The 23,687-nt window shown below is 36.1% G+C and overlaps 1 protein-coding gene across 4 annotated transcripts in view; it reads left to right on the top strand.

Moving 5' to 3' along the window:
- Positions 1-23,687, top strand: part of DGKB (diacylglycerol kinase beta) — a 365,173-nt gene that overhangs the window by 148,608 nt on the left and 192,878 nt on the right. For all 4 annotated transcript variants that reach the window (XM_075143655.1, XM_075143653.1, XM_075143652.1 and 1 more), the window contains 3 exons: positions 7,493-7,578; positions 10,011-10,100; positions 14,568-14,728. In XM_075143655.1, the coding sequence (XP_074999756.1) occupies positions 7,493-7,578; positions 10,011-10,100; positions 14,568-14,728 (337 nt within the window). The remainder of the gene's footprint in view (positions 1-7,492; positions 7,579-10,010; positions 10,101-14,567; positions 14,729-23,687) is intronic.

Below are 23,687 nucleotides of genomic sequence, written 5' to 3' on the forward strand. Positions count from 1 at the left end.
TATATTTTTTAAAATTCTATCCGCAAGTTTACCTCAACAGGCCTTTTTAAATCTTAAATTCTGTCCATTTAAAAGATGCCCAAGACAGCCAAACTGAATCCCTACAACTTACTCTGTAATTTAGTTGGGAATCTACAGCACCTGGGCCTTTATAGCTTCACAAAGCAGTAGGCCTATTTTGAAAATTACACTATTTTCCCTGATTATTGGAATTGATTGCTAGAGCATTTCTTTGCTGTTGGACATTTGGAATATACAGAGTATTCTGGGAAAGCATATACACCAAGAATATTTTTAGAAGATAATAACTGCATAGTTATTTTCTCCTGAACAAAACCTCGAACCCGGTCTGTATTTCTTTGGAAGAACTACATTTTTGCCAAAGAATGGCAAAGCAAGCCATAGTGGGTTGGTTGTATCTAATGATTGAAGTTACAGTTGTGCACCATAAATCAGTAGTACTTAGAACTCAATAATTGACATGTGAAACTTAAACCTTGGGTTTAGAGATATATTTTAAACAGCTGTTTAACAATATTTTTACTTCTATGACATCTGTGGTGTTTGCTGCATACATAGCACAATCTTTAAAAATTGTCAATATCTCCGATTTCCAGTCCTATCTCAGTCTAGACTTCCAAAGTTGTTAGCCAGATTCATTCACCTCCCTCTTAACCACTGTAATTGTTCAGTAGTGAGTTTGCCACAGCCTTACAACCATTGTTTGAAATCTATTTTAAAAACCTCCACCACATCCTTTAGCCTGCTGATTAGTTTGCTCATCTCTCCTTGCATTCTTGAACTGGGTCTCTTTTTTCAGTCACCCCAAAATAAGCTTTTGGCTATCACAGTTAAGTTACTTCTGAATGTACGACAGCCAGCATCTTTCCTCCACCCACTACCCAGTATATATTGATTCACTTTTCCCACAAATGATTCTGCATTTCTTCTTCTGACTGGCATATCTCCCTCCCAGATCTGCAAGGCTGCTATCCATCTTGTGGGTATTATGCAGATAAAGCAAATTTCATTCTTGCAAGGATCATAAGTTTGATACTATCATTGTTGTTCAATATCTGTATCAGAATGATTTGAGGCCATTTACTGACTATAATGCTATACTGTAGAAATAGGTTGGTATACATCTTAAGCAATAGTTAAGGAAAACCTAAATTTTGGTTGGACAGGGCTTTGAACAACCTGATGTAGTGAAAATGTCCCTCCCCATGACAGGGGGCTTGGACTAGATGATCTTTAAAGGTACCTTCCAACCCAAACCATTCTATGATATTAATGGTATTTTTGAATGTGAAGTATATCATATGAACCAATGTTTACAGTGTTGGATACCTGACAGTAAAATGTCCCCTTTATTTATGGAGTCCCTCGATATTCCATGTGATGACACATTGAAGGACTGGGATCTTGTCTTTCTAAACGTGCCATCATGGTTTTTATCAAGCTTGTGATTTGAAATTGGCAGCCACCTTTGTCTTTAGAAAATATGAACTGAAAACAATCTTTTCAGCTGCAATACATGCATCTACCAGTTGACTTTTGCACATTAAAATGCCGTTCCAGGAGAGGAATATATTGCCCCATGCAATGATAAACTGAATTTATTGAAACTTTTTATTAGTGTGATTTACTGGAATTACTGTCTCATGAATAGTGTCATTACAGTATATAGAAAACTGTAACTGAGAGTTGTAATGAGGTTGAAGCGTGTATGTTGTCCAGTTAAGTGGCCAGCTCAGTTTGGCAATCTAGAAGAGGAAAAACTGTGTTTAGTTTTCATTCATATACTTAAGTAAATAACCATTGGTCAGGGATTGTATTTGCTTTGTTTAGTAAAATGACAATATGGTCATGACAATAAAGGAGTAAACATTGCAACAATGTAATTGCTTTGTCTTTCAACTTGATACTTTCCTCTGGACAGTTAGTTTAAGAAGAATCAATGGTGAGTTGAACATCTAAATTATTGAAATTGCTAGATTAAACCCAGCATTGTGAATTCACAAGTGGACAAAGTTTCTAAGATATAGGGTTGCCCTGGAAGTGAAAGATACCTATCAGATTGGTCCTTTGTCAACATAAATCTGTTAATAAAGGTTTAGCAGGCTCTAATTTGCTTTGAGCTGGTGACATTTTTCTTTCTTTCTCTTCCATTCACACACAGCGTAAGTTCTATTCCAATATGCAAATGTCATACTTGTTCACTTGTAATTATCAAACTGATAAGTTACAGATGCCATTCAAGAACATGTTGATAATATTACTGTATTTGATTTATGCCACACTTTATAAAAAATAAATATTTGTTGAATTTAATTATTTTACCTATTTATTGGTTCAATATTATTTTCTCAAGACCTTTAAGGCCAGCCTACTTTATTACTGCCAAAATAGACGTTTTGAAACAGAAGTCATAACAAATAACTTTATGATTTACAGAGAAACTGTATTAATAATGCAGAGCTTCTGAAGCCCTCTATCTTGCAGCTGATTACAATTAGATGCAAGTATTGTAATTGGCAAAGTTCATGTACTGTGTGTAGTATTATTAGTTGAGAAGCTGTGAGACAAAAGTATTTGCAAATTTTACTGATCATCTATTTTAAAATTATTCTCCTTTTCCAAAAACTAAATCCAAATTACTCAGGGGTAACTGTAAAAGCAGCTCAGTAAAACATGCATTTAAGCCACAAGAGCTGAAGTAGTTCTAATGCCATTTAGAGTATTTAAGAGAAAATTTCTCTAATGTAGGCAGATACTAAGTTCTGTTCCCTTTTTTTGCACTTTGATCTTCTCTGCAGTGGAGAAATTTATCAAGTTAAACAGTATTTTTATATTCACTGATAATTTGCAATTTACCTTACGATTAGCTGATACCTATCCTGAGATACCAGTATCAGTGGATTATTCTTTGCTTGGGCTATTGACAGTTTTAATTTTTGCTCCCACTGTGAGTGAAGAAGACTGGCTGAATGATTCACACAGTGCTGTTGTTATGCCACCTTGTGTGGCTGAGCACCTGAAATTTCTGCATAGTGCACTGCTTCTGGGTATGAGAGAGTCATGTGCAGGTACCTAAATGGTAAGCATTGCAACTTACGTTTCAAAATAGTTTTGCTGTGAGCGGGACAGGATTTCCTAAAATAATTCTGTAAGAATAATGGGGGGGGGGAGGAGAGCGGTATCTGTGCATAAATCAATTAAATGCATGATTCAACAGCAAATAATTAAGTCCTCTAGCTCTGGTGTTTCATTCATAAATAGTTTTCTGCATTCATATGGATTTGATGAGATGATTATCAAAAAGTGAATAAGTGAATTAGAGTAGTATAGGTAGTTGAAACAGAAACATTTGCCATCTTTCAGGAGGAAATTACTAATTCATCAGCAGAAATTCAATAATTGCCTATGTGTGTGATCGTTGTATCTGGCAAAATAAAATAAAAATAGGTTGGTATCAAACACCTTCAGTGGTTTAAATTTATTTGTTTTACTTCCACAGATGGGAAATTGGATTGGGAAGACTAAAACAGGTTAATTTTACAAGGGAGCTACCAAGATGAAGATATCTATTGATAGGTTTTCCAGCTCAGTCTTATGACTGAGCCCGTTTTACTAAGTTAATTATTGACCATGGACTAAGAACTATGTGTATGCTTATGAAATTTGTAGAATGTGAAAAGTTGGGAGATATTGTAAAAAAAGGGAAGCTGCAGTTTAATGATATAAGAATTCGATCCTCAGGCAATAATTAGATGATCTTGTCAATTTTGATGATAGAAATACAATCAAATATAATAATCTCTTGTAATCCACATTTAGGGATTGGTTTATTGACCTTTCTTAGTAGAAACAAAAATAGTTTGTTTTCCAGAATCATCTAACAATTCACCTAGCAAAAATATCCTGCTGTTTTAAGGCCTTAGTATGCAGCCATGCATTTTTTTTGTCTTCCTGTGGATTATTATAGTTGTGGCTTTTCATCTTTTATTCCCAAATGTATCAGGAATCTTGTTTGTCCTGTGGTAGGAGATGTTAATAGAAGTTCTGCTGATCTTTCTTGTTGCCTTTTTGCCAGTGATTGAAGAATAAGTGTAACTTGGATTACAGTCTGTATCAGCCTGTTCTTAAATACCGTTCCAGCTCCGCTGACTTACGTTAAGTGATGTAGGAAAGCTTTTTACTATAATGCCTATAAAAATCAAATCTGTATAAAAGAATATCTACCCATTCTCATATCCATAAATAAAAGGGAAATTTTTTTTAGTGGCAATATTTTTCCTCATTGGGAAAAAAAAAATCAAAATAATGTGTTCTATTAAATGATTCTGTGTGAATTATAGTACAAATTAATTTGATACCAATAAAATACATGTTTTGAAGTTTCTGGTTTACATGTTTCTCATATCCTATTTAATTGCTGTCAAGATTATTGACATAATTTCTGTAAAGGTTATTCATATAATGGAAATTTGGTCTTTGTACTTACTGCAATACTTGTCATATTGTGCTACGTAAAGAGTAATCGTCTAAATTGTTAAAAAAAAATAATTTTTTTAAAAAGTAGAGATAAAACTTCTGGGGAAGAGACCCATTGCAAGTACTGTTTTATATTTTTATGTTATTGGATGTTTATTATAGATACCTAGAATTCCTGTGCAATTTTATAAATCAGTTCAAGAAAATAGGACTAAATTTTCTATTCTGCTCCTTTACCTTAGTCTGACAGTGCACAAAGCCTTTACGATGACTTCCATTTTTTTATATCCACTTCAAACCACTTTTACTAAGTACTTCTCCAACAATATTTTTTTTTCAAACCATATAAAAGTATTCTGTGGATAAGAGGTAACAGGTGTTATTAAAACACTAATTGACTAAAGCTATCTTGATAGGCAATACTTACTGTTTACCTTAAGTTCTATTAAGAAATCTGTCAAATTCTTTCTTTACAGTTATAACACTTACCGAGTTTGAATGAAACCTTATAAACAGAAAACCATATTCCCTTCCCAAGTCTTAATGTAGGCTGCACATTCTAATGCAATGAATGAGATTTATTTACATATATAATTATATAACTATTTAATTTTATAAATTAATTTGATTTTATAAATATTTATATGTGTTAGTATATTTATATACACTATATTTATATATGCAAATACATGATGTAAGGTATATTATACTTTATTTTTATATATTTTAGGTATTATAGATTTATATAATGTATGTATCATTTTTATATTTAAATTTATAAAAAGAAAAAGTCATGTGAACTTCATGCTGTACTATGAAATTGTTTGGAAAATTCACTGTGTATGAATATAAAATGCTCCAGGGGAAATCTGAATGGAGCTTATTTTGAATTTTTTTCACAATATGGTTTTGTAGATTCTTCCATCCCCCACTTTCTTGGGAAGTTATACTTTTTTGATGAAGATTAAATAGTCAAAACAAAAAGAATGTTAGCCATATGGTGAGGATGCTTGTTTATAAAAAGGGAGGCAGAGGTTTAGGTCTATGTTCTGCCTATCTGGATTAAAGCTAGCATCAACCCTGTATTTTTGTTGTTGTTTTTGTTTGTTTGTTTGTTTTTTCCAGACTTTCTTTTTGACATCTGTTACATGTGGTAGAAATGCATAAATATTTATAGAAGTTAGTACCCTTCCATCACCTCTGGGCTAAAATTGGTTTTAAATTAATCTGAAATACCTTCAGTACTGGAAGCAATATAATTAAATCTGCTAACTTCCTACAGACCCAACACATTGGGTCAAATTGGGAATGCTGGTGATGGGAGGCATTTGTCTCTTTTGTGGGCCAGGACGTATCTCAGTGCCCACTCTTACAGTGGTAAGAGGTGACTTCTAGCAGAGGGTCTTTCAGCGCATATGCTTATTAGATGTGTTCCCCAAGTGTACCCAGTCAGACTTGGCACGTGACATTTTGGATCAGTAGAGATCCTATGGCACTTGTCCTGAGGATGTGTGAAGTAGAATGTGAGAGGTGAGAAGGGCAAAGCAGGGTTTAATACAGAATGAGTAAGCATCCTTCAGACATTGTACTTGACACTTGAAATTGACTAAGAGCTCTTCCGAGCAGAGAGAATTAGAGGGAGTGGGACAACAATGTCATGGGCTTAATTCTATGTAGCTTTGCTAACCTTGAAATTCTGGTCGAAAACTAATAGAACAAGAAGTTGTCCTGTAGTCTTCTACACCTTAAACAACATTTTTTGACCATTGTGCTTTCCATTTTCTTCTCCCATGCTCTTTCTTTTACTCTGTAGTTTTTCATGTGCTCTTGATTTTATCAAGAGGCCTAAAAGAATTTTTAAAACTTTCTAGGGACAGGAACACCATTCTCTGTGCAGCATTGAAGTTGCATATGGAGAATAGCTTGAATTAAACACTTTCAAGTTACTGTGTATATTTATTTGTATTTAAGAATTTAGGTACAATGTGCAATAATTGTGCATTTATTAGGAGATTGCAAAATGGAAATGAGACCTGGTCACTAGCATATAGAACATGCATTAAGATGTCTGTGACACTAATGAATAGAATATATGTGAATGTACATACACACACACACATATATACATATGTAGTAATTCAGCAAAATTGCTGGAAGGTTTTTGTCTAGTCACAATTTATGTGTTAGGACTAATTTCGGTATGTGTCAAAAGCTATCCTGAAAAGATGCTTTTAAATTTAAAATATTGCAACTTAGAATTGTTTTAATATATCCTCACTTTTCAGCATTATGGAACATTAGTATTGGATGAAGTGGATAATGGGGTGGTCATACTGTCCAGCACTTGATGGATATGGAAGCAGAAATAACGAGGCAAATATTACCAAAGATACTTCACTTTTAAAATATGGTTTGTAGGATGATGGAATGGGTGCATTCAATCTGATGCTTACTCATTTTGTATTAAACCATGGTGCAAAGTTTTTTTTATCAACCACAAAAGCCAAAAAAAGCCAAAAACCAAAAAAGCTTATTATGTATTAGTGTACTAGCAGGAATATGCTGTTTTCATATGCTTTTATAGCCAGCACCTCACAAGGAAATGTTGTGGCTAATACATTCAGCCACCGTAGACTTTTCTGTCTTGAGAGACTACATATCCATTTATAACTCAGTAAACAGAATGTTCTCTGACAATAGTTTCAAACAAGATTTGAACCAAGACAAAGATTTGAATTAACCATCAGGTCCAAGCTATTTCTAGTGTTAGTGTACATAATAACCCTTAAATTAACAATTTCATATTAAATTTTTCGGGTAATACAATGTTGGACTGTATTTGTCTAAAAAATGAATGCATGAGCAGAGGTGATTATTATTTCAAGAGTTCGCTTGCCATTTACCATTAAGTGAAATGTCTTAAGCCATAAAATGTTTGTATAATGCACAATGCATTTATGATAATTAAATAGATATCTTCATTTACTGTTTTTAGGTTAAATTTTTTCCGAGATGTTCCTGAGTTCAGAGTACTAGCATGTGGCGGAGATGGAACAGTAGGCTGGATTTTGGATTGCATAGGTAATCAATAGCATTTACATAGTTTTGCTTGACTCATGTTTTCATTTTACTGCTGTTCCCTATATACCAAAGTATGGATACAGCTATTTCAAACAAAATCTTGTTCATTGAAATTTTTAAAATGTATCAGTTTGGGACATGATTGTTTTTAAGAATACTCAAATTCCAAAGGATATTCAAAATCCCTAGACAAGTCCAGTGTTTGTAGTCCTCTGGATTTCCAGAAAGCAAAAAATTTGAATCAATCTATTTTAATTTCAGTTCAAAGTCTATTCCCCGAACTGAATCAAATCTAAGTTGTTTCTTTTAAGACCATTTACCTTAGCTTATTTGCTTTTTCAGTTACCAAATTTTTGTTTATGCTCCATTATCCCATAATGGAGATAATAGGATAACAGTCCTTTGAAAAGGACCTGTGCAGCAAGGTGTGTACATCATTTCAGTTTTGGAGTTCTTTCAGTCAGTTGGCCGTAAAGTCCTCTGTACAAATCATTAGGAAGGCCCAGAAGTCAAGATATTACAGTCTTAAACTTCTCAAGGCTTATTAGGGAGAATATCTCCCACGCCACATGATCATTTATTTGGCATTAGAGGGGCTGCAAAGAAAAAAAAATGGGAATGTGTGATGATGGAAATTAGGAAGGAGATGAAGAGAGGTCAAAAGAATCAACTGGAAGTTTGGATGAAGAGTGTTTAAAAGTGTGTCCTTTGTGGGAGGTGTGAACCAGAAAATCTTTTAAAGTTCAATGAAAAGTAAAATGATGTCATGAAGGAATGGGCAACAGCAAAGGCATATTTCTAGCCTTGGTTTGAAAAAAGAAAAACAAATTTTGCAAATACAAGCCATTGATTGTAATTCTCAAATAGCTTTCAAAATCATAAATCCATGTACATAAAGAACAAGTGTATTGCCTAAACTTGGAAGGGGTGAAGTTTTGCAGCTGTTAATTGTGTCATCACTTTTTGTCCAAGAGGTCTAAAATGCCATGCAGTTACTTTCTCTTTCAGTGGCATTATTTGAACAAAAGACTGCATTTTGTCTTAATAAAATACTATCTTCTGCGGCAAATTTTGTGGTACAGAACTAAAAAATAATTTGGAGGATCCAGGATCCATTTGTTTCATAGGTGCAGGAAATAGATTTTTGAATGCTGTCTTTTAGCGAACAAAGCCCTTTAGCACAAGTAGTGCATATGAAGTTTAAGAAATCACCTGTTTTGAGAAACAGACACTTTTTAATTCGATCTTTTCTTCCCTGATCTCCTAAAGAATCTTAGCTAAGAGCAAAGCAAGAAGGAGGAAAAAAAAAGAAACAAACCACATAAAAAAAGAAAAAAAAAACAAAACCAAACTTTTTTTCTCCTCAGTTTGAGACTTTTGAACTTTTTTTTTTTATTATTATTCTATTAAATGTTAAATTCTCTTAAAAGTTTGCAGTACACTGGTATTGTAAATGCTAAGTCTTCCTAAAGAATTGAAGAGAGAAATTGATAAATATAAAGATGTCCCTGCCACATCCATTGGATATATAAACTCCTGCTGAGAATTCCTGATAATTGTGCATAATTCTATCAACGAAATAGCTGATCGTTTAACTATTCAAGTATAACTTTTGAACTAGACATGCTACTCATTCCAATTAAATGAGGAATTTGACAAATTATATATTTGAAATATTATACCTGGGGGATATCTGAAAGCTTCCAGCTTTCAGAAAGGCTGTATTTCTTGACAAGGGTTTTCCCATTGGATTTTGAACAGAGATCCTTTGGCTTGAAATGCTAGAAAAGTACTGGTAAAGAATCAAAAGACACTGTAAGTTCATACATTTCAAAATATTACTTATTAAATAAAAAATATTTACTTAGAGACTTGATCAGATAGATCAATGCTCATTTTGAATAGCAGGTTTAATTCCTGATGGGCAAACCCCTGGTGTTGGTTCCAGGGAGTTCTTGGTAATGGTGCTCACTTGTAGACATGACTCCAAGTGAATACACAGTTAAAAACAAATTTGGTCACCCAGATGGAAAAGTACAAGATTCATCTCATTGTTCATGCCCTTAACTATTACTCTTTTGCATTTGTAGCGGGGAAGGCAGAGCTGAGAGCAACAGAGAGCGCAACATGTTTAGTCTTGGAAAGGTCTTGCGTATCGTTGTTTATGAATGTTTATCACATCTATGGGTTACAAAAGTCCTTGTGATAACAATCGAGTAAATTATGATTAAGGATTGAATATTGACTGGGGAAGGGGCTGCATAATGGAGTGGCTTGGTGAAATGCTTATTGCTGAGCAGGCAGCATAATCTCATATACAAAACATGTATCACTGTCTTTCACTGAAACAAAACCTAACACAGTTACTGTATCAGTACCATACAATTAGATTTTTTTGTTCCTTAGTTATGTTTTTCCTTCTTTATTCACAGAGAAAGCAAACTTGATTAAGCATCCTCCAGTTGCTATCCTGCCTCTTGGGACTGGCAATGATTTAGCAAGGTGTCTGAGATGGGGAGGAGGTAAACACAAATTAAAATACAATGCATTATGTAATTAAAAGGAAAAAAATAACTTTTGCATCGAAGTCTACTCTCAACATTTGGATTTTTTTTTATGATGTATGTAAAGAACTGTTATCACCTTTCCTCTTTTTGTAATTAGCTGTCTATAAATGTTATATGAACAATTTTATAGATATTAAAGGTTGTAATCACTCTTCATACCTTGTTTGTAGCTTCTACTGACACCAAAAAGGCTCCAAGGTGCAATGAGAGTACTATATAGCTATTTGGTTGGCTTTTTACCATCTGTATTGCAGTGTTTTTTTTGATCAATACCTTATAAAGAGAGTATTCTTAAATGGATTTTAATTGGGGCTGTTCTGAAAGGGTTACTGAAAACAGCTAATAATGGGTTTGGAGTGGTTTCATCTTTTTTAATATTCATAAATATTAAATGAAAAATGTGTATCAGCCTCCGACTAGTTCCTTTGATCCACTCCCCTTCTCTTCTCCTACAGAGGATTCCAGACAGTAAGTGCTGTGGTGCTATTTATCAGGAAATGAGAAGGCAAAGAATGCTGAAAGGAGAATATATATAAAGTCAAACCTTTAATACCTTTTGCATCCTTTCCTGGATGTATGGAGCCTTACTCTCAGCTCCTCCAATAACTTATTTCCATCCAGCATTTGCATTACAGGATAACGTGAAGGAGACACAAAAAAGAAAGTCTCAGGCAAGACTCAGTCTCTGGTGAAAGCATGTCGGTTTATGGGCTCACAGTTCTGGTTCAGATCTCAGTTGGTCGTTTCAGTCGAGATGTTGTGTGTTTGGAACTTGGCTGGTTATTTGGAACTTCTCAGCCTTTGTAGATATCTCTTCCTTCTTCTGTCTCATCACAGCAAGTTTCCTTTCCAAATGTCTACATTGTTACCAGATAGTCTTTAGCAAATTCTCAGTAGTTTCCATGCTGCAGAACTTCTTTGTTAACCATAATGTTTTGTCAAATCATTTGAGGACCTCCTTTATTTTCTGTGCCATGACTGGTGATTGTTTATTCACATAGTTTTAGGAAAGAAAAGAAGAAAAACTAACCCAGAACCTAATCAAATCAGCCTTGCTTCACTTTCTGAACAGTTCATAGAGTAGAGTCATAGAATAATTCAGGCTGGAAGGGGTCGCAGGAAGTCGCTAGTCCAATCTCCTGTTCTAGGCAGGGTCATGTATGAGAGCATTTAGAATCATAGAATAGAATCATTTAGGTTGGAAAAGGCCCTTAAGATCATCAAGTCCAACCATTAACCTAGCACTGCAAAGTCCACCACTACCATGTCCCTAAGCACCACATCTACACCTCTTTTTAATACCTCCAGGGATGGTGACTCAACCGCTTCCCTGGGCAGCCTGTTCCAATGCTTGATAACCCTTTCAGTGAAGAAATTTTTCCTAATGTCCAATCTAAACCTCCCTTGGCGCAACTTGAGGCCATTTCCTCTCGTTCTATTGCTTGTTACTTAGGAGAAGAGACCAACACCCACCTCGCTACAACCTCCTTTCAGGTACTTGTAGAGAGCCATGAGGTCTCCCCTCAGCCTCCTCTTCTCCAGGCTAAACAACCCCAGTTCCCTCAGCCGCTCCTCATAAGGCTTGTGCTCCAGGCCCTTCACCAACTTCGTTGCCCTCCTCTGGACACAGTCCAGCACCTCAATGTCTTTCTTGTAGTGAGGGGCCCAAAACTGAACACAGTATTGGAGGCGCAGCCTCACCCGTGCTGAGTACAGGGGCACAATCACTCCCCTACTCCTGCTGGCCACACAATTTCTGATACAGGCCAGGATGCCATTGGCCTTCTTGGCCACCTGGGCACACTGCTGGCTCATGTTCAGCCGGCTGTCAACAACACCCCCAGGTCCTTTTCCTCCAGGCAGCTTTCCAGCCACTCTTCCCCAAGCCTGTAGCGTTGCCTGGGATTGTTGTGGCCGAAGTGCAGGACGCGGCACTTGGCCTTGTTGAACCTCATACAGTTGGCCTCGGCCCATCGATCCAGCCTGTCCAGGTCCCTCTGCAGAGCCTTCCTACCCTCCAGCAGATCAACACTCCTGCCCAGCTTGGTGTCGTCTGCAAACTTACTGAGGGAGCACTCGATCCCCTTGTCCAGATCATTGATAAAGATATTGAACAGAACTGGCCCCAATACTGACTGTGACTGGCCACCAACTGGATTTAACTCCATTCACCACAACTCTTGGGGCCCAGCCATCCAGCCAGTTTTTTAAGCAGCGAAGAGTATGCCTGTCCAAGCCACGAGCAGCCAGTTTCTCCAGGAGAATGCTGTGGGAAATGGTGTCAAAGGCTTTACTAAAGTCCAGGTAAACAACATCCACAGCCTTTTGCTCATCCACTAAGCGGGTCATCTTGTCATAGAAGATCAGGTTAGTCAAGCAGGACCTGCCTTTCATAAACCCATGCTGACTGGGCCCGGTCACCTGGTTGTCCTGTATGTGCTGTGTGATGGCAGTCAGGATGATCTGCTCCATAACCTTCTCCAGCACCAAGGTCAGACTGACAGGCCTGTAGTTCCCCAGATCCTCCTTCTGGCCCTTCTTGTAGATGGGCGTCACCTTTGCTAACCTCCAGTCAACTGGGACCTCCCCGATTAGCCAGGGCTGCTGATAAAGGATTGAAAGTGGCTTGGTGAGCACTTCCGCCAGCTCCCTCTGTACCCTTGGGTGGATCCCATCCGGCCCCATAGACTTGTGTGTGTCTAAGTGGTGTAGCAGGTTGCTAACCATTTCCCCATGTATTATGTGGGCTTCATCCTGCTCCCTGTCCCTGTCTTCCAGCTCAGGGGGCTGGGTACCCAGAGAACAACTGGTTTTACTATTAAAGACTGAGGCAAAGAAGGCATTAAGCACCTCAGCCTTTTCCTCATCCTTTGTCACTATGTTTCCCCCCCCGCATCCGATAAAGGATGGACATGCTCCTTAGCCCTCCTTGTGTTGCTAATGTATTTATAGAAACATTTTGTATTGTCTTTTATGGCAGTAGCCAGATTAAATTCTAACTGGGCTTTGGCCTGTCTAATTTTCTCCCTGCATAACTCATGACATCCTTGTAGTCCTTCTGAGCTGCCTGCCCCTTCTTCTAAAGGTCATAAACTCTCCTTTTTTTCCTGAGTTCCAGCCAAAGCTCTCTGATTTGATTACATTAGGCAAGACCTGTCCTTCCATTCACTTCTATTTATTTACCGTCTGTTTTGAGTGATTCCATCTGGACTAAAATAGAAAAAGACAGTATGAAAATATTGTGGCTTTCATCATTCTTTGCCCAGTTGCTTTGTGGTAGACACTGACATAACACAGATTTTCTGGAACTTCCATAGATGGGAGAGGAGACAGGGCTTCCAGAAACTAAATTGCTAGTGAGTGATCTCAAGGATGCAGACAAATGGAATTGTGCATGTGCTGTTATGCAGTGGTTGGCAGTAACTAGCAAAAACATACTATACAACCATAAAGAAATACATCAGCAATGGGTTTTGAGCAGGGAGGCTTTGAATGGCTTTGCTTGCTAAAACTGTTAGTGACCCAGGAAGTACATATTGCTTGAATATGAAAATTTATTTCTGATTTGAAGAAGGAATCAATCCACAGATCTTAGTTATCTATTACAAAGTCATTTGGTGTGAATAGTATTCAGAGTTGATAATGTCACTTAGTAAAATCCCCACACTTTTTATGCATGCACACACATGTACTTTGTTGTTTACACACTCCTGAGTATACACAAGTTTTCTACAATGTAGTGAACTACTACTATTACTAGTGAATTACCTGAAGACATGTGAGTGCTTCTTGGCGAGTAAGATCTCTCTACAGAGCAGGATGAGGCTCATAAAGAAGTTGTTGAAAGATGGAAAAATGTTAGTTCTGCTGATAAGTGATCAGTTATAGATTTCAAATTTTGGATTTGTTATGCTAAACCACATTGAAACAATCGACAAAAAATAGTAGCCAGCGTTTAATCTTTCAGTATCTTGTCAGACTTTAATCAGACAAATCTACTGTATGTCTTTTTTCCATAAATTTTTACATCAGAGGAATTTAAATATTAAGATTAATTTCATAGCAAGAACATTTTGTAAAGTATAGCCTTAGCTTTTTCGATAACTGCTATAATAATCTGGAAAATTCAAGGCTTTGGCAAGTTTTGAAGATCAAATTATTTTCTCCAGTATAAATCTGATGCCCAGTGAAATCTGTAGAATTAATCTAAGTTTACATTAATTTAGCTAAGTGCAGAAATGAGCTTTGTAGTTGTACTCTTTTTAATGACAGATGCTGGAAAATTGTCAATACTTCAAACACAATCCTGCTTTTCAGGTCTTACATGCATAGTTTTCATGTTTCCAGTCATCTAGAAGTAGAAAGAAAATGGAATGAAACTTTATTATGTTTGATTAAATAACCATTTTCATGTTTTGCTAGGTTATGAAGGTGAGAATTTGATGAAGATCCTAAAAGACATTGAGAACAGCTCAGAGATTTTGCTGGACCGGTGGAAATTCGAAGTAATACCCAATGATAAAGATGAGAAAGGAGACCCAGTGCCTTACAACATCATCAATAACTACTTTTCTATTGGTGTGGTAAGACTTATGCTTATCCTTAAGTGATTTTCTTTTTCTGTTTTGAATAAAACATGCATTGCATTGCATGTCTTCAAGTAAAGAATTGCTGGCTACAGATCATTTATAATGTTATTTTGCTAGTGAAATGAACACATAGGTGACTGACGGCAATTTACATAAATTTACTTCCACACATTCAAAACAGAATTATTTTTCAGGACCTTCTACCTTCCCATCTATAAAGAAGATATTTCTGTTGTTCCTAATGGTTTATGAGCAGCCACAGCACTAGATTTAGATTGTCATTATGAAGGTCCTATAAAAATATAAAGGAAAACTAATCACTTTATAAGAACTCTAAGTAACCTTTTCCATTAGTATTCATATAATCAGAACTGTTTTAAAAGAACAGTGGCATTCTTTTTCAGGACAGTTTTAAATAATAAAATAAAATAATACAAAAAAAACCCAGAAGTATCTTCTTGCTTCTGTCTTGCGGGGATATTCACAGTTAGAATGAATTATGAGGAAAAGAGGTTTAAGAAGCTCTTCGTGTCCTAGGAACTGCATCGCCAGCTTGCGCTTCTCTATGGTTTCTCATTATATCTGCTATCCACACTGCTTATATGAGGGGAATTAGTCATGTCCAGTCTGACTCTTCAGCCTTTTGCTTTGGATATGCTTTCAAACACAAGTAGAAGGGGGACCGTGATGAGGTCAATTTCACAGATTGAATAGTTTGTAAATAAGATTTTTAACTCAGACACAAATGAAGCCTAATTAACTTGGGAACATGCCCTCCAATAGCTAGTGCTGGCTGTTCTGAAATCAACTTGTTCCACATACATTACATGAATCTGTATACTATTTTTTTATAAAAAACAAAATCCACTTTTACAGGATATCTAATTCTGCAATCCAGTATTTCAAAATGTTTTGAATACAGAGTGTTTTAATAGGAAGTACAACATACAACATTGTAAATCCAAGGAAATTAAGGATGTGTGCTTAGTTTATTTGATCACTGTACTTTAGCATTAACAAAGTTCTGCCCCAACTTTAAGTGATTGATGAAATTTTTACATATTTATTGCGATTCTGTAATTTTGATACAGTGCCTATCAGCAACATGCAGAGACGGTCTACTCCTTAAAAACATTCCTTGTCTTCCTCTACTGTGTAGTCCTAAACGGTGAAAAACCAATTAATCAGGTCTCCCCAAGGTTAAGATATTTAAGTAATAAGAAACTGTTATTGAGGTTGTTTTGCTTGTATAGTTTGGATTTTAGCCTCTGTTGTTCAAAGCAAGTGCAGAGAACAACTAGATGCAACAGAAATAACAGAAATTAGTATATAAAAGTACATAAATGCAAAGTATATGCACCAAAACCAGTGCAAAATTAAGTTCATAAAGAGGAGAGAAAGTGCAAAGGAAAATCTTTGGTTACAGGAAAAAAACACCTTGATAACAGAAAATGCCCAGCACAGGGGGACATATTCAGTGACTTTCTCAAAAGGGAATATCGATGCTAAAGCGCACAGATGAAGAAAGAAAATAAATGTGTTATACTAAGGAAGTGAGCAAGAAGTGAGAGGGAGGAGGGATAAAATTTTACACCTATATATTAATACAGTGCAATTTAAATGGTTTCTAAAATGTAGAGTACCACCACATGTAAAGACACAGCACAGAAACAGGAAATTGAATGCCAAGTAGATACTGGGACATCTGTGAATGTGCTAGGCTTCAAAGAATCCTTTAGCTTTTTTCAAGGGAAGAAAACAGAATTACATTCAAGAAAAAAAGTTGAACTGAAATTACACAGTGGCAAGATCATAGTACTATTAAGGACAACGTAAATTACTTGTAGAGTACTACAGGAAAATAACAGGCTTTATACAGAAGGCTCCATGGACAACCAGAAGACTCAATTTTCAGTTAAAAACTTTAAATTAATGAATTTAATAACACAAAACTTATGATTCTTCACATAATAGAAATGTGAGCACCAGAAAATTGTACCAGGAATGGACAATACAGTATGTTGCACTGAGAAAAGCTTCTAAAATTGTAAAATCGCATTTTTGAAGGAGTAAGATCTGCCAAGTTTGTCATATGTAGAAATATATAAAATGCCTGCTTCTCAATTTCGTTGGTGTGAGTAAGACAAAGCAAATGGAAAAAATCAGAAATTGGATTTTAGACTTGCTAAAATTGTGTAATTCATATATTAGGTAGCATTCGTAATAACTCATAACTCTTGAAAAGCCAGGCAAAATGTTTGTCTATGTAAATAGGCAAAGTAGTCAAACTTGGCTACAACTAAAGTAAACGTAATTTCATAAAAGCAAAATAGTTTTCAGAACTTGGTGCCTAATACAAACTTTGGCAAGTACTGAATTGGGAAAGCAAAGAACTACCACCATGTTGCACACCAATCCATAGCTGCTGATACCCAAAAACATAACTGGAGTCAAGCCTGTAGCAAAAAAATAGTAGTGCCACCTACAATGTTATATGAAGAGAAACCAAAAGGATTGATATCATAGATGATGCTATTCATAGAACCATAGAAAATCATTGAGTCATCTGTCCATTTCTCTCCCTAAGGTAGCATCAGCGCCACTTGTGTAATTCCTGACAGATGTTTATCCAGTTTCTCTCTAGAAATTCCCAATAAAGGAAATTTGCCTGTGATGACCTACTGTATTACTTTATTGTCCTTACTCCAAAATTTCTTTGTCGTATCTAACCTGAATAGTCTTGGTATAGTCTGGGCCCAGGTCATTTTGTCCTGTACAGAGTGGAGAAGGAAAAGAAATTATTCCATTCCTTTGTTAAACTACTTATTACCTATTAGAAGGCCTATCAGATCATCCATTAGTCTTGTGTTCTATAGCCTTTCTATCTCCATTTTTTTTCAGCCTCACAGAAAATGTTTTCTAGACAACTGATCATATGTGTCACTTTTATCTGTGCTCAAATAAAACATGAGAATTCAATCCAATTATTCCCTTTTGTCCATATCTATCTGGAACCATAGTGTTCCCGATTAGACACAATTCTGCCTTTGGTGTCTTATCAGCAGTGAGTGGAAAAGAGGAATTAATTCATGTCTTGCAGAGGATACCTTTATTAAGAAAAATTAGCTTCCTTAATATTAGCATGAATTTCCTTATTCGTGTTTGACTTGTGATTCATTGTTAATTTCAGATATTATTCTGAAGAACCACTACTTCATATCTCATTTGGGTTTTTCATAGGTGATTCTTCCTACCTACTTACATTTAATTGAATTACACCCTCTTTTCATTTTTACTATTTCTCCAAGGCACTGTGAAAACAAATGGTAACCTAGAACATATTGCACATTGCCTCATAGATTCATGCCAAATAATAAGCACAGCCTCTAATCCAATATGAATAGAACCTGCTGTATGAATTTTGTAACAGTATGGCAGAAATTGTATTTGACGACTAACAATCTCAATGTATACTTAGAAAGGCCAGGGGAGTAAAACTCAATAAAATTGTGCTTGACATGGGGCTCTTACTGCTTTAGGACCGTAATTCAGTTGGAAGGGATGGTAGGAAGTCATTAGTCCAATCTCCTGTTCTAAGCAGGGTCAGCTACGAGAGCAGGTCACATTGCTCAGGGCTTTATCCAGTTGGGTCTTAAAAACCTCCAAGGGTGGAGATGGCACAGCCTCTCTGGGCAACCTGTTCTCGTGCTTGACTGTCCTTATGATGAAGATGTTTCTCCTCATATCCAGTCTGAATCTCTCTTGTTTCAACTTACGTTCTTTGTCTCCCATCCTCCCATTATGTGCCACTGTGAAGAACCTGGCTTTGTCATCTTGATAACCTCCTCATAGGTACTTGCAGGCTGCTATTAGATCTCCCTGAAGCCTTCTTTTCTAGCCTGTGAGCCAAGTCATCCAGCCAGTCTTTTTTTTTTTAACCTATTTTCCACCAATCAAGACCATAATATCCCAACTTGGATACAAGAATGCTAGGGTAGACAGTGTTGAAAACCTTGCTGAAGTTGAGCATGACATCCACTGCTCTCTTCTCATCTATAAATCTAGTTTGTTTTATCATAGGCAGCAATCAGAAGGCAATTTACCCATTGGAAGGAAAATGATGTACTAAGTTGAAAAGGAATATTTTACAGTAGCATATGTACATAAAAAGTTTGATTAGTATGTTCAAGCCAAAAAAGGCATTTTTTTCCACAGCAGTCTCAGAGCTCTGATATATACATAAGTATATGTACCATACTATGTACAGGGGAAAAAAGTAAGAAACAAAGTGAGATGTAGTAGCTGAATGAGTATGTGCAATGTTCAACCTGGTGAAAGCAGAAAACATGGAAGAACAAACAAAGTGTAAGCCAAGCTCTGTGTCAGTTTCAAAGCAGGAGCTAGAAAACATCTAAGAGCAATGTAGAATAAGATAAAGATTTTTCAAGTGCTCACATCCATCATTCTGTCAGGATGGCAAGATACCAAGAGAGAAGTTCCATCTGCTTCCCAATAATACTGAAGTCACTGAAACAAGCTAAATAACCAAGACAAATCTGTATTAAAGCAGTCAAGTCATATTTGCTTTAAAAAACAAAAACAACCCCACAAAAAAAACCCAAACCAAAATAAAACAAAATTATCCCTCTTCAGGAATATAGTAGGACCATCTGAAAATGGAAGCTTGTCTTGGAAAGTCACAGATTCAGTGAACTGGACAAACATAACTGATAATATTAGGGTACAGATAAGCAGGCATGATAGAGACAGGAAACATTAGGCCAACTGTTGGACAGTGGCAAGTAAAATTACTGACATATTTTGGAGAAAATAAGAAGTTATTTTCCCCGTAATCTACACAACCTGCTCTAACAGTCATACATCCATGCACTAGGATGATACTATCACAGTGATCATCAAAGGCAGAGTTCAATAATGTTAGTATTGGTGTGTTATCCCAGACTGTGTTCTAGATAGTGGACTTGCAATGCATTTCTGCAGTTGCTGCAGTAATGGAATTTCAGTCATGTCGCATCATTTAGCTAACTTGCTGAGGTTATAAACAATTTACGTAGAGGGAGTGTGTGTGTAGACAGACTATGTCAGCTTGTGCATAGTATTTGTCATGGTTAGCCTTTTCCCCATGGATAAACCAACATAACTTATGCTTCTTTCTTCAAGCACTCAGCTGCCTACCATTAATGATGGGTCAACATGTATATGTGGACAGTCACTTCAGATAAACTTGTGTACTGTAATACCCCTACACATCTAGTTTATTTTATCCTAACTGTTTTCCATGTCTGTATCCCAGGCCTGTATTAAAAAAAAAAAAACAACTTCACTAATCAATTATATAGCATGCTATCTTAGCATAGAGAAATATTTTCACAAAATTCAGTAATAACTCTTCAGAGCATACATATTCTCTCTGTTCACACTTAGGTGGATTACCTAATGGTCTGGCCAGAAGGACTGCAAGGGGTGCTGTCTCTTAAGAGAACAGCGGAGTCCTTTAGAGGCTTACATTCTTTGTAGATCCAGAATAGCTTCTCCCTTGTCTAGGCTGATCAGCTGAGTGCATGCTTTAGGTTTGAGCCTATTTGGGATCTTTGCTATTGGTGCTCTTCTGCATGCATACCCTAAAGAGTCATTGTCAACAGAATCAAGCTCCTCGGGAAGATTAAAGCTATAGCTAATCATACTCAGACTATTTCATTTGCACAAGATACTTAAGATGTGGAAAACATCTTATCTGTCTACTTACTGAGACAGGATTTAAATAAGAATCTGCCAACGTCCCTTCAGCTGAAACTTTGAATACATGTGCAAACACATACACAAGAACATATTGGAGGGGAAAAAAGGAGTGGAATGCTCTAGGACAATAATTAAGACAGTAACCTGGAAGAGAACTGTGATATCCAGATTCCTGTTCAATCTGTTGGTTTTGTCCATTTGATTAACTTGTACATGGCAATTCAGAAACTTCCACTACTAGAATGACTTCTTTTCTAACATCAATAGAAACAGAATTTTAATGCCAAAACAGAACTTATGCTAGTAGAACACCTCAGTCTTTCATTCAGTCTTTGCAACATGTGATAATTGATTTCATAGCAATATGGTGATATTCTCACTTGGATGATCTACAACAACAATATTTTTTGCAAGTGTATTTAGTTAAGGCAATAAAGATATCTGAATGTGCCCAGAAATGTTCTGTAAGTTCTTTGAGAAACAAGTCAGTATTATATGCTGGGTTAAAAAAAAAAAAGAGTTATCAGGTAGAGGGGCAACTACTTTAATAGTAATACTACAATCAGGATATGTTCTCTGCAAAATTATTATCACAAAGTACTAAAGGTCTATGACAGAGACAAGTGTACTTCTATGACACCTAATACGTTACTATCCAAATGCATTATCAAATAGATATTTGCATGGTTGTGATTTAATATCCTTCAGCCTTAACCAGTCACTAAGAGCCTCTGATTCTGCCAGTGGGGAGAAATATGACTGCTTAATTCTCATAATCATAAATTTGAACTTGTTATGGGTCTGCTTCCCCATAAGTCATCAACCTCCACTTCCATTACATCTCCTTGATTCTTTTTATTTGCAAAACTGCAAAAAAAAACCTCTAAGAAAAATCTTATACAGAAGCCATATTTTTGGCTTTTCTCGTGAAAGAACATTTCATTAGCATCAATAGAAACTTTGGCTATCAGAATTTTTAGTCACAAATACCAGAGTGTAAGTAGGGTTGTTCCTCTAACTGACAATGTGATCCTGTCATCTTTTATTTCATCTATGTTATTTCTACAAAAAAGGAGTTTATTATGGTATGTATCATTTACAAAAGGGAATGAATTTTAGTTTTGTGCTAGCCACATATTTTGAAATTTCAAAGCCTCATATTTTGAAATTTCAAAGCCTCATAGCATTGTGCTGTTCATGGTGGTTAGAGGGATTTTTTTTTTTCCCCATAGGAAAAAATCCTAAGAACATTGACTATTTAGGCTCTGATTCAATGCAGAATTTAGGCACATGCACATCTTAACACTAATTCAATGTGACACTTGAGTATGTGTTTAAACTTTCCTGATCTAGTGAAGCAGTTAAATATTTGGTTAATTCTTTAACCATTTTCTGCAGTTTCATTAATATGACTGGACAAATGCACATGTTGAATTCTGGGCATTTAGTGTAAGCTAGTTAATTATTTGAGTGAGATTTGTGGGTGTACATAACTAAAAATCATATTTATTGGTTTGCTGAACTAATATGAATATAAGCACATGCTTAAGTGATTTTGTGAATCCTAATCATCACTTTGAATGTGCTAATGGAATGCTGTGATATATTGCATTATTTCTGTGCCAGTGAGGGAAAGAACATTTCATAATAAACAAACAATATTAATGCTCTGTAATCCACATTACTTTTTTCTGCGTAAAGGGTTAAGAGAATAAACAATTCATCTATGTGTGAATGTAACTATAATTTTAAAATATCCATATTGATATTGGGTATATCATAGCCTTGCTTTTGTAGTAAAATCTGTGGAAGTGATTGCTCTATCTGTGGAGAGAATTCTGCTCTCTTTCAGAAGGAGCATGTTTAGCTTCAATCCCAGATTTGAAATACTATCTTATTCAGAAGTTATTGGTAGTTCAATCTATAGTTATCTTGTTTAATCTCCAAACATTTACAAATTAGTTATTCTTACAGGGTTTTGCTGTTTGCACGTTTGAACCATCTTTACTCATTTCAGCTTTTGTTGCTATTGAATTTATTCTGCAGAAATTTTGGACATAATATATGGCAAATAGGGGTGATGGCAGGTTTTTTGTTGCAGGAGGTTATTTTTTTCATATGGCAGAAAGCCACAAACACATACTGCATGCTATGGAAAGCTGTATCTGTAGAATAATTCATAGATAAGGAGCAATAGGAGCCTCTCTGAAGGTTTCCCCTCGCTGCTGTGCAATGATATTTCCCTGGACATAGAGAATATGAATTCCATAGCTAGAAATACTAAGCCTTAGAGTTGGTAATATCTATATTGCAACACTGCTGTAGGTGTTTCCTGCTAGCTAGTTTCCTTCTACCACTGTGGATTTAGTTTACCTTGTAAATCCTTCTTGCCATCATAACCTCCTACCATTCATAAGGTGTATCAGGGCACGCTAGCAAGAGACCTGCACTGTACTGCATGCAACATGTAAGGTGCATTCATGCAGAGAACCGAAGATTTATAGCTTATTCTACTACTTAATGAATCTCAGTACTACAAAAAGTGGTAGTTTGCTGAGGTACCATTTCTTGTGTTTTATATAAGGATAAAGAAATTCAAATTCCTTCTGTTTGGTTATTTATTTATTTTAATTGTAATGCTAAAATGTGACTGTATGCCAGTCTGTGCTGGAACTTCCTGAAAATATATTGTATATCATATAGATAGATTGAGAATTGTGTGTGTAATTTCCCTTATAGTGCAGCAAGCATACTGAGGACTGTGCTGAATTCACTGAAGGTTTTTGTCAGGTTCAATGAAAATACAATTCTATGGGCTATATTTACATTAGCGAGTAATTTGGCTCAGTAGGAGTGTAGCAACTGATGCTGAGTCCCTTCTGTCTACAAACCATGCGGTTTGGGACTCTTAATTCAAACTGGATATAGTCTGTTCCCCTGTGATGAACTCTTCTGGCACATGCTTGTCCTAAAGTGACCTGAAGGACTGGTTGTCGGTTTGGCCTATCTGTCACCATACCCATATTACGGGAGGAGCACAGCAGCCACACTAAACGTTTTTCCATCCAAAAGTATCTGTCAGAGATGCACCAGTCTTCACTTCGAACAGAATCACAGGAAGTGGGGATGATTAAGAGATCGGCTTTAAAATTTTATTGCTGCTCCAACAGTTTTGCGATAAACCTGAAAAAGT

This window comes from Calonectris borealis, chromosome 2 (genome assembly GCF_964195595.1).
Source record: "Calonectris borealis chromosome 2, bCalBor7.hap1.2, whole genome shotgun sequence".
Lineage (NCBI taxonomy): Eukaryota > Metazoa > Chordata > Aves > Procellariiformes > Procellariidae > Calonectris > Calonectris borealis.